The sequence below is a fragment of the Misgurnus anguillicaudatus genome, chromosome 18 (genome assembly GCF_027580225.2).
Source record: "Misgurnus anguillicaudatus chromosome 18, ASM2758022v2, whole genome shotgun sequence".
Taxonomy (NCBI): Eukaryota; Metazoa; Chordata; class Actinopteri; order Cypriniformes; family Cobitidae; genus Misgurnus; species Misgurnus anguillicaudatus.
In genome coordinates this window covers 17,310,563-17,323,375 of record NC_073354.2, presented here as the reverse complement: position 1 = coordinate 17,323,375, position 12,813 = coordinate 17,310,563, and the positions used below count along the sequence as shown (strand labels likewise).

At 37.3% G+C, this 12,813-nt stretch overlaps 1 protein-coding gene across 3 annotated transcripts in view; it reads left to right on the top strand.

Annotated features, from left to right (window-relative positions):
• The window catches only part of kita (KIT proto-oncogene, receptor tyrosine kinase a), a 31,670-nt gene extending 23,314 nt beyond the window's left edge, over positions 1–8,356 (top strand). For all 3 annotated transcript variants that reach the window (XM_073855961.1, XM_073855962.1, XM_073855960.1), the window contains exons 18-21: positions 2,500–2,612; positions 2,700–2,798; positions 3,006–3,111; positions 5,050–8,356. In XM_073855961.1, coding sequence (XP_073712062.1) covers positions 2,500–2,612; positions 2,700–2,798; positions 3,006–3,111; positions 5,050–5,223 — 492 coding nt within the window. In that variant the 3' untranslated portion in view covers positions 5,224–8,356. The remainder of the gene's footprint in view (positions 1–2,499; positions 2,613–2,699; positions 2,799–3,005; positions 3,112–5,049) is intronic.
• The last annotated feature ends 4,457 nt before the right edge of the window (positions 8,357–12,813 follow it).

The following is a 12,813-nucleotide window of genomic DNA, read 5'->3' as shown; positions in this document are numbered from 1 at the left end:
TCCGAATCCACTTTTGCTAATTTAACGATGGGAAAAATGGTTTGTGCGCCGAGTGCATGGTCGAAAAGGGTTGGTCCTATTGTAATGGGAGTATTTTGGGCGTAACGTGCAGTAAACCAATGAGAGACTCAGCTCTCATCCCCTTTAAAAGCAAGTTGTGCTGGCGCTATGTCTAATCCCTATTTAGATGACGAACTTTGTAAACTGAAAAACTAAGTGGAGGAAGAAAATCCCCAGTTTAAGATTGATGTTAAATAATTGTGTTGTTTTTCACTTGTATTGAAATTGTTATTTTTTTATTAAAACCTTTAAAACCCGTTTTCTTTTAGTCATGGAAGTAAAAAGCAGGCTTGTAATTGCTTTAAATGTATGGCTATCCAATATCATCAAAACATAATTTACAAGTATGTAAGATAAGGTTTGTACTAAAAATACTTTATTTGTAACAAACAGGAGATAAAGAATTTACAAACGGCTCTCGGCACGTTTCAGCACTTTGGACAGCGTTTTTTAGCAAAGAGTTTTTTAAGCATTACTTAAAAATGTTTCTCATCTCACCATATCCGCAGGTACAGAGTCATCATATACAATAAATCTGTGCGGTAGCATTAAAAAAAAAAATTTAAAAACAGATGCATTTGTTCAAAGCAAAGCATTTATTTACTTACCAGGCTGCAGGTGAAGCAGCTCTTTGTGCCTTCTAACGTCTCATAATTAGTCCTCATTTATGTCCAAGAGACTCAATAATAATCTTTTACATTCAATCCTTAAATTTTTCATATTTAAAAGCATTTTTGTGCTGCTGCACATTCGTGTACATTGTGATAAGCAAACCCGCGTTGTCCTCCCGTTTATAGGTGCATATTACTAATGCGCTCTTTAAATAACATAAAACACATTGCGCCATTGACTTTAGACTTTAGACCAGGTTTTTTGTTGGTCAATGGCGTAGTCTATTTTTGTTGCCTCATAATAGCAACATGCCAACAATGCGCCTGAACACACCTCGTTTTCAGACCAGAACGCCCATGGGCGCAAAAGGGGGCGCAAATGCATTTGCTCTTTAGACAACGTGGCGCTAAACGTGAAAATTAGGGTGGAAACTAGCGAAAGACACTTGCGTCGCACATTGCGCGGTGGTGTAAGATAGAGCCCTTTGTTTTTAAAAGTAGGCGGGAGTATAATCCATAATATCCAAATAGCGCTGTTATTTCCGTGAGACATGATAACAGCATAGAGGGTATCAGCGAAGTCACTGCTCTGTGCTCTCTAGCTACCTGGTGGGTGGAGACCTGCGGGTGGGGTGGTGGGCGGCAAAATTCAAACGGAATGTGACGAAACAGCTAGTTGCGTCACAACGGCCCTGTGTTTGAACTCATGCAATCTGAGACTCAAGGCAGAGGACATTCAGAAACGTGTATCTCACTCAAAACAGCATGGATGGATTTTTTCCCAAGTTTGTATGTGTGTGGGAGCATCAGAGACACAAATGACCACCACAAAAACCAGAAAAAGTGAATTTTTCATAATATGGGCACTATAAACCTAAATAAAATTAAATCCTAATTTCTAATTCTAATTGAATGACTTCAGGACTTCGGCCTCCTCAAAAAAACTCAAGATGTGTTTGGTGCCAAGAGAGGTCACACTAAATACTGACTGATGCCTGTTTGTATCTTAAAAAAGAGTGAAAAATAAATATGGATGGACAACAACAAAGCTGGTGATGGTGGCCTATGACTTTTGCATAGTTAAAATGCAAGATTTCCCACTTTATTTTGCATACTGTGACATTTTGGGACCAATGGCTTAAGTTTACATCACGTGCATAATCCATCAAGTAGATTTTTTCTTTCTTTGCAACTGATTTGGCTGTGAGCCACTCATCACACATAACTGTTAATCCTTCTTTTTAAAGATACATGACAGTGTTGCACTTGTGTTTTAAGGCAGATTTTCCTGTAGTCTTCTTAGAGTAATCACTTTAAGATGCCACAGCCATGTCTGCATGATGAGACATGCATCTAATGTAAATGACCTGAACGTCATGAACTTAATGAACTTGGCATTTGTGCAATGAACTATTTGACTAATCTTGCAGAATTTGCATAAAGCAGAATTCTGACGTTGCTAATATTGGCGTGGCCTACAAATGCTCCATTTGCATCATGGTTTTATTGTTGAAAACTAGCCCAAAGCAACAAACGGAAATTATTAATTATAGTATTGATGGTCATTGAGTCGTTTTTTGTGTATTTATTGCATAATTGCATGCTCTGTTTTTACTGTGGATATTTCACAAAGTTTTGCCTGTTTACAACTGTAGTCATAGACTTGCGTAAGTTAGATCATTCAAATGTGAATCGTAAATATAAGCATGTATAGTAAATGCTAGTTTCCTGACATAGTTAGACAGTTACGTGTGTTTCTGTCACGCGATAGGCCATCTTTCAGTGTTGTTAAGAAAGGAATGCCTTTAATGAGATGTTTGTCATGTAGGCGCGTCTCCCAGTGAAGTGGATGTCCCCTGAGAGCATTTTTGAATGCGTGTACACCTTTGAAAGTGATGTCTGGTCTTATGGTATCCTGTTGTGGGAGATCTTCTCTCTCGGTACGTTAAACTAATCTCATTATTTATCTTGGCCTTGTAAGCCTCTCTGATATATTTGTTTAAAAATGATCCTGTGCTTCTCTCTCGGGAGTAGTCCCTACCCAGGCATGCCAGTGGACTCCAAATTCTACAAGATGATCAAAGAGGGATATCGCATGGAGTCGCCGGAGTTTGCACCAACTGAAATGTAACTCCTTCCTTATGCGTGCCTGTAATTGTAGCATGTTTTGAAGTTACAAGACTTCTTTGAATGGATACAGCATGACAAGTTAATGACAGCTGAGCAAGATAACGGGCGTGGTGTGTCATGTACCTTTATGTCTTTGTTTTGGTGTGCGTTTAGGTGATGAATGCACACACCGTTCCCACTAAAACCACATCCCTTTTTAATTAGGTACGAGATCATGCATTCGTGCTGGGATGCCGACCCCTTTAAGAGACCCTCATTCAGCAAGATAGTGGAGAAGATCGAACAGCAGATCTCAGACAGCACCAAACATGTTTGTGTTTCTTATTATCCTCCATCTTATCCTAATGACTCTTTATTTTTTTTAATAGCAAAACGGTTGCGGTGTTTACTCAAATTTTGTGCACTGTACCTCAATGCAAAAACCTGTATCACAAGTATTTATATGTCACACCTGTCAAATACAGCTACAGTATGTAAATTTGGTTAATTAGAAATTGACACTTAATCACATACTATTACTTTATTACTACAGTTGGGAATAGTTTGTTCTTCACCACTTCTCCCAATCTGCAATATTTGCAATATACTGTACATACAGCATTTGGCATTAGGGATGCACCAAAATGAAAATTCTTGGCCGAAACCGAAAACCGAAAAAGAGGAAACCAAGGCTGAAAACCGAAAAACACCGAAAGAAATTACTATGACAATTATTAGTACCATTGCATTTATGGCTATCACTGTGTACTAACTTAACTAGGGGTGTGACGGATCACAAAACTAACGGTTCGGATCACATTACAGTTTTTGAGGCAAGGGGGTGGGAAAAATCTAATAACAAATAAAGAAATTGCAAACATTTATAAAAAAAGAACAAAGTTGCACATTAAGTAATGTCTGAAATTAGCATTAGGTACAGAAATCGAATTAAATGTATTATAACACTGTCTATATTGTATAAATTAAATATAATTATTATTATTTAGCTACAGAAGTGATTAAGGGTTGTTTGATTAACCTTTATGACACAGACTTAAGTAGGTTATTTGAGGTTACTGTCTCTTTAAGACCAAATAAGCACAGACTGGTTTCTGACTGTAATATACACATACACTTAAGACATAAACAAATGTTTTTATTAGAAAAAGAATACTGTGGAGATCATTTTGTTTGTATGTGCCCTGTCAATAACAAAGATTTTATGTTTGCTTGCTTTTTGAAACGCGTGTTTACGTGTATGCACTACTGAGTGCCCTTAAACGCACGCGCACACAGAGACTGAGGGTGAATCCCAAACAGCGCAGCATAAACAGTCACTCCACATAAAAACATTACGTTGTTTTTCATTGCTTTATTCGCCAAATGTATGTTAATAGACTACAGTATGAGACACAGTAGCGCAACTCTCTCTATAGTAGGGATGCACCGAATCCAGGATTCGGATTCGGCCGAATACTTGGCTTTTTGACTGGGTTCGGGTTCGGCCGAATCCTAGATTTTTTTCCACCGAACCGAACCCTAGGGTTGCGCTACGCTGGTCGACGTCACGCGGCCGTTGATTACACACATCGGGTGCTAACGTGGAGATAAGCTTTTTCTTTCGATGAGCCTTAGGGGCGGTTAAAATTTCGCGGACGCACCTGGAAAAACGAGCGTGTCGCACCGCATCGCTTTCATTATGCATAGGCTTATGGTAATTGTCAAAATAGTTTTTCATACTTGTCATCCTGGAATAATGTTGCCTATCCTTCCATTTTAAATAAAGTGAAAAATACACAGCTGTGGACGTTGTTTACTTCATTAATGTGTTTACTGTGTTAATGGAATAAGGATGCGAGTAGGATTCGGTATTCGGTTGAATCTTAAACAGTGGATTCGGTATTCGGCCGAACCCAAAAAATCTGGATTCGGTGCATCCCTACTCTAAAGTTTACACATCAAGAGTTCTGATCGATCACGTCTGACACATTCAACCGCAGGTCGCGCTTATTTTCGCGTCATCAAAACAATGGCCGTATTGTTTCAGTGATAAGTCTTTTGGCCGAAAATTTTCTGTGGGCAAATATTCGGTGCATCCCTATTTGGCATAGATTTTTTTGACACATTTACACTGTTTTGCCAAAATGTGTAATTCATTTAGTGCGCATGGCACTAAAACAATGCAGATACAACAAATCATATCAGTGAATTTGTCCTTCAGTGCATCGCAAAAACGTAACTGATCAGTCTCTCATTTTTTTCCCTCCAGATTTACTTAAACTTCAGCTCCAAATTGCCAGTGGCACAAGGACTCCGTGAAGAGTCGAATTCTCACGGGAATCGGCTAAACTCTGTTAGCAGTCGCAGTACCATCACCCAGCCCCTGCTCTCTAGCAATAACGTCTTTTTGGAGGCGACAGGCCCGCATGACCCTCCAGTGTGACGATTGTGTTGCACTCATCGATTAAGGTCTTGCTAAGGATCACTGTAGCTTTCTGGCATACATTGAGGACTTTGTTGGAAAACACTGATCATAAATCTCAGAGCAGTCATATTCTTTCCATTCATCTATTTTGCACCTTTTGCATATGGGGTCCATGCCAGAAACGAAGGTGGTCGTTACTTTTAACGTTTCATCTATTCTTTGGAATTATGAATGTTATTATCAATGCTGGCATCATTCCACGGTACTACTGCGTATCTCTATTGTGAGTCTGCTGGAGGACTTAAGTTGCTTGGTATAACATTTCTTTTGCTTTAATATTTGCTACACGTTAGCATATTATATGTTATATATTAGCAGAATCATTATTTTTTTGCTTTATTTTAATGCTTGAATTCAGGTTGAATACAAAGAAATGTAACCATCACCATGATGACTGCAGAATTAATCATTTTAGATTTCCACTTTACCAGACTTTAAGCACAAAAATGCACTACGACCCACATTTAAGGAAGCATTCGATTGAATGTGACCTTTTGGCGGAGACTGTCAAGGTTATTGGAAATCAGTAACTTTACCATTTATCTATTTTGCAGATCATTCAAACTTCAAACACATCAATGGCTCTTTGATTTGGAAAGTATGTGTAGCAATAACTAAGCTTTGCACCTTTAAAGCATTATCACATTGCTGCGCAAGCCAAAAACGAGCTTCTGCATTGTGTTAGATAGAGCATAAAGGTGATAGTATTTCATTAGTTGGCAGCTGAATCTATTTTGTTGTCATCTCCTATGAATTGTCTTGATTGAACGGATCATATTAAATCGACTTTAAGTTCAGACAGGCAAGGTGTGTAAAAACTCATCACTATTCGTTGTTTACTTTAAATACTCAGTGAAATTTGGATTACATAGCAGTATTATGTTCTTATTTTTGTCCTTTTCCTCTCGTCCAGGAAATGTAATTTGGGACAACAAAATAATCCAGTAAAGCAGTAATTCAAGTTTAATGAGGCATCAAACTCCCAGACAGTGTTTTTCGGGATCACTTTAAACATCATCAATCAATGACAGCTTCTCACGCATCTTGAATTCTTTCAAAGCTTGTTTGAAACAAAAAATATATATTATTTCTGTACCTATTTCATTTGTATAACACAAACAAAGTGTGGCTGTACACCACTGCAGTTCAACTTTTTCAGATCTTTTTTGTGGTTCTGTAACTGTAATGGTGGACTGAAGATCACTAGCTTTCGTAGCATTGGTTCTTTATTTCAGAAAAAAATGTGAGATATTCCACATTACATATTTTGTGAAGCTGAACGAGATAATAAGGTATAATAAGTAGTGCTCATTTGTACATTTGTAAATGTTTTACTGAATCTATTTGTAACCTGTTGCGATTATCACAGAAATAAGGCACAAGGTTATGTTCACATTGTTGCTGTTTTCTTATGCTTGTGGTTCAGCAGGTTATTATTTTTTCGACAGTTCCTTTGACGACTTATCACACCAACTGTTGTGCCTAACAGATTATGTTTAGCCAATGAGAATCTTTGCTGTGGAAGAATAGAAATAGAAAGCTGCTGCTGTGTAGCAATGGGTGCCAATGGCTTCTTGCTTATTGTAAGAATAGCCAGTGAAGGATCTGCCAATAGATGGGCAGAGGACAAAACAGAGAGGCTTTCTGTTGGTTAGAATAGCCAATAAGATTCTCATTAAATTATGGATCTGCCAAAGGGAAAACGTCAGAGATATCTACTGAATATGAGATACGCGTCGAATGATTCAATACACGCAAATCACAGAACTCGTAGCCGTCTAAACATCAGTAGTCCGGGCACCCTGTCAGTAGCTAATTTCCCAGATCTTCCTCTGTTCTTTGTGTCCAGCTGCTTCCTCAGCCGGATCTCTCACTTCCACAAAGTCTGAGACGGGGAGATCCGACTGAGCCCATCTCCAACACCACCCCCCCTCGCCACACTGGAACACTGTTCCTGTCGGGCGATAGCTTTCGCTTCCATTTGCGCTAACGTGTTTGTGTGCGAATGTGTAAATGCAGGTCATTTGCTGTTAAAATACCCGAGCACTGATGGGTTCCTCCGATAAAAATACTGTTAATGAACTTCAGTTATAACTGCTGAATCATCTGATGTTCAGTCACGTCACACATACCATCACTGTTTGCTCTCCTCTTGTATGTAAATAATATATACATATGTAAATCATAATGTTGCTTATTTTTTGTTATTATGGTACGTCCTCTCATGTGCTGCAAAAATTCAACATTTTGTATGTTTCCCTCATTTTTTCCTAAGTGCAGTTTGCAGGCACACAAGGTACAGTACAGTTGGCTATATATACACACATATATGTGACCCCGCCTGTGAAACCTCAGCTAAAGTCGCATAATCTAATTTTGAGATTTAGAGCGGCAAAGTAGTTATAACCATAAAAAATTACAAAAATATGTGATTATTGCTGTAAATGACAGATTAAAACTAAGTCTTTAATATACAATACTTTTTTATTTTGTTCAAAATACTTTTTTATATTTTATTTAAAAATACTGAAATTAATGATTTTATTAAGACTACGCTTTTTTATTCTGCACAAAAATACCTGAACTTGGCTTTCTAAAAAAAAATTATTTTGATCGTCTCTGTGTTCACTTTAGGCACAGAAACACATGATAACATTTCTTGTTTTTAAATTGGAAATTCTCAAAACATGATTTTCTGAGTACACAATCAATCAAATCTTTGACAAGGTTTTACTCAGTAGTATTAAAAATATAAAGGTGATTTTTCCGCAAATGTTTTCTACTTTATATAGAATGATTTTATGAATAGTAAAAAACATAAATGACAGAAAAATGACTTTAGCCTGGTTTTCACAGGCGGGGTGACATATATATTTCAGTATTTTTAATCTATGTTAAATTGATGACTGTAGGAGGAGTTCTCGTCTGCATTTTTAAATCATTTAAAGATGAGGTGTTTTGGCCCCCATGAGAAGGTTTGTTTATTGTATTTTATTGTATATTTATTTTACAGTTTTTATTTTGAAAACAAAATTGTGTGTGTAGCTCTTGTTGTTACAGAATGTAAATAAATAACAAACTACGAATATGATCTTGTGACTGTGCTTTGCATTCAAGGGCACTGTGAAATCCCTTTGAAAAAAAACATATATATTTTATAACTGTTCAGCAAACAAAATATCTACAATTCACTGAATACATGTCTTTAGAATTTATTCTTATAGTGACAGACAGCTATTAACTGAACCAAAATTAATTTGGACCATATTGTTGGCCGTCTGCTGAATCATAAAGTACATTTACATATTGCAGACTGCAGCAAGTGTGTCTGTTCAAAGTCGGTCATCTCTCTGTATCAATGATGCTCATGCAAAGTGTGCTGTAAATGAGGCTAAAGCCCTGCTGTCTGAAACAGCTGATACAAGGACTGTCATTTTGTCTTTGATTCAGCTCTGGACATCTGTTTTCAAGTGGACTACAGACACAAAACCACTACAGTGGTTAAAAAAGTGTTTATCAGAGGGTTCCCACGGGTCATGGCTTTCTGAAATATCATGGAATTTTAAAAGGTCTATTTGAGACAATTTCCAAAAAGAAAATGTAAATTTTTTCGTTCAGGTCATGGAATAACATGGAATTTTAGTTTCCGTTTATCAAAATGTAAATTTTTCTATACCGTATTTTTTCATCGATTTTTGGGGGAAATAAAATACGATCATCAGCTGTAGAAACATCCGTCACATTTTTACCAAAAAACAAATGCCTGATGAATCTATAAAGTCAAGATATTTACTTAACAATTAAATTATTTCGGCGTAAAAGTTTTAAAGAGAAAGTTATTATTATTAGGTAATGCAAGAACAAACCCAGTCATGGCATTTTCTATCCTTGGCCAATTGACTGTGTTAAAAATGTTTAAGAAAAGTTAAGGTGTTTTATTTATTACTGTGTTCAAGTTCATTTTAAAGAGCACCTATGGTCCGATTCACAATTTTACATTTCCTTTGGTGTGTAAGTGTGTATTAGTACATGTTATGATATGCAAAAGGGACAAATCCCAAAGTAAACGATGACACGAGTTATCATCTCCAATGTAAATCTCTTTTCTTCGACTACAACAAACACACGGATTGTAGGCAACAGTTTACTTTCTGGGATTGGTGATGTAGACAAGACCGACATTGTCATAATTCCTCCCGCTTCAGACTCACAGCCTGTAAGTTAACTCCTGTTAACATTGCATTGTGAGTGAATCTTTCAAACATGGTAAGGAGCGCCACATTTCCGGCTGACGTCAGAGGTGTTCAGGTCAATTACAACGTACAGATTAGCCGAACAAACAAGGACACGGAGCTTTTCAAATCTGTGCGTTTCAGGAAAAGAATTAAACATAGAGCTACAAAAATGTCGAAAATAATGTGTTTTTTTTTACCATAAACCACGCAAACACATTGTATTATACCAAATACACAAAATAACGTTTTTTTGCAATGAAATGGGTGCTCTTTAAGAGGACTTATTCAAGTAGATAAATTGTGCCCATGTTGCATTGTTTTTGAGATCTTTATGTGTGATGACATTTAAAGTCTCAGACAAAGTCGCAGACAAAGTCTGTAGTCCCATGTAGCAACTTGTTAGCAACCGCCCATTTAAAGTCAGTTTAAAGTTTTAAAAAGTCATGAGTGGGGTTTTACTGGTGTTTTATGTCATAGAATAAAACATAAAAAAATACAATGAGCTTATATCAACTCGTGATCTTGAGTTTAAGCAATACCCCATTTAAAAATATGGAAACTGACAATTTTAAGATGTTTTTCCCATAGCTTTTTAGTCAGTGAAAGTCAGGGAAATATCATGGAATTTGACATCTGCCTTTTAGGGTGGAAACCCTGTTATCATGCTTTACGATTACTTTGGAAGATGGTATGGTTTGATGTGACCAGAAGACCCGTAGCTCTGTGAACGTGATTCTCCCTGCACAGTCAGAGTTTATTGTTCACATATCTGATAAGAAGTGAAGGATTTCCCACTATTGAAGATGGACACAAATACATCCAGTGAGTAAGCAGCACCTGAAAGCTCCCTGACCAGCAGAGAAAGAAAAAGGCTAACGTTATATTTTGTACAAGAAACACCTGCACTGAACTCCAGAGGTTTAAATTAAAGGTGAAGTTTTAATGTAAAGTTAAGACTTTAAAGGTGAAGTTAAATTAAAGCTGAATCATCAAAAACAACCCTTTAACCATCCAACTTTATACTCACAGTTTACATTAGCTTCATCTCTTTATAAATGTACTACGAATAATGTGAAATAAAATGTATTCTAATGAAAATAACCTTTATGTCTAAGCACCTGTGTATGTTAAAAGTACATTTGTGTGTGCATGTGTGTGTAAGAGAGAGAGGAAGAGAGGTTCAGTGTTTTTTTCTAATGAGTGTCAACTTTCTGTGGTTTCTGTGCCACTGTTGAAAGTTTGACATGTTCATTGTGCACATAAGGATTTAAAGAGGCTACGCACACCGCAGTTTTTTGAAACCCTAAGTACATTGTACCCGTATAGGTGGCACATGCTCCTAAAGGAGAATGTAGCATGTAGCCCAGGAGATGCATTGCAGTTTGTCGCAATCTGCATGCGTCAAAGACCTGTGTAATGAGTCAAATAAGCTGTACTTTGCAAGGCTATGCGTTCGACCGAGCATGCACGTTCTAACGTAGCTCATTTTTATATAATCTGCATTTAAAAAAACAATGAGACACTGTATGATCAGCCTGACCTAACAGGCATTTCTAAGTACTTTATAAGGTATGAATATGAATTCAAATGAAGTGGTACAAAAATAAAATATTAAAACATTATAGACCCTCACCATCTAACCCCGTCCCAACACCCAAAGAAAATCAGGGGGAACGCAAAGAGGTACAAAGGCATACAAATTAGCCACCTTGTGAAATAGATATGAACTTTCATAAAATTGGGTTGGCAATATCAGTACCTGTTTTTTGAGATGTACTTCATTTAAAAGAATAACTTAATCGAATCTTTTTAAATATGTGCAATCTCCAAATCAATGCTAACTAAAGTAATACAACCTTAACCAACCTGCTGCTCCCACACAGACACCACAAACAACATGAACTTTGTTGGTATCACACAACGCCTATAGACATCATGTCTCCAAGTCTGTAATATCTGTCTGCAACAACCAGTAATCAGTAGCTGGAATGCAGTGGGTGGAAAGCAGAAACAAATGGAAAAAGTATAAGTAAAAACAAAATGCATTATGTGCATTATGTTATGGATATCTACAGGTACAAGTATTTAGGTGTGGTCATTGTTGGAAAGACCACATCTTCTAGCAAAGATTATGTTTTCGAAGGCGACTCGGGATGGTTGGAGTAAATCAGCGAAATATAGTTTTATTATTTAGCCATGAAGTTTGTTAAATTACATAATGCAAGCCTGGTATTACTTTTTTTTGAGCAATCAAAATCACAGCATACTTGTCTTGTTAAAGTCAGGGGTTTAAAAGAATATACATCAATTTAAAGGCACAATGTGTAGGATTTCACCACTAGAGGTTGCATTTTAAAAACAACAGCTTAATGAGTTTATGAAGGAAAGTGGAACGATGGGAGATGTTTTCACCGTTCAGAGATGTATGGGATTCACTTATCATGTTCACGGATGAGGTTTTTTACGTTTGATCACACTATTTATGCCACCATAATGAATAAGCTGTAAGGCACAACAGCTGTGTGCTAGATGTTTACAGACTTCAAGAAGCTTTATGTTGTATTTCACAATCTTATAAAGGATGTGATAATTTTTTACACATCATTGTGCATTAAGCTTCTACCACATTATGTGTAATTTTAACACATTATGTGTCATTTTGTGTTGACTTTATGTAAAAATATAGCATGTTAAAGTAAAAGTAACACAAAATGTATTGTTTCAATAATAACACAGATATGGGTGGATTCTGGGACAACTTGTTGTCCTAGAATCAACACTAATATGTTGTTTTTAACACATTCGTTCTAATTCTGCGTTTACACCAACCGCGGTAGAGGCGTAAAGCGCGAGTGATTTCAATGTGAAGTCAATGTCAATGTGAAGACGCGTTGACGCGCGTCTGGAGGTCCCGCGGCACGGATGAGGCGTTTGGCGCGGGGCGTCTAGCTCGCGCGAAAGGCGCAAATTGAGCGTTGTGAGCGGTACGCGCGAATGGTGCTTTTTGTGCATTCTGTGTTTGACGCGAATTAGCGGCTGACGCCCGAGTTGAAACATTTTAATGGAATTTCGTGCCGCTTAAACCAATCAGGAGCCTGCTTGCTGCTGTGGAGGCAGCCCCGCCCGGAGTCACTCCGACACAAGAAGCGGATTTTGCCTCTGATGCGCGTCAAATGCTTACTTTTTCCGCGCGTCTACTCCGCTCTGCACGCGCGAATGCATTCAAACTGTTCAAGCGGCAAAACGCATCGTAAGTGTGCACTTGAAATGTAATTGGTTATTTTGTAATTACATAAATTCATTTTGAATGTTT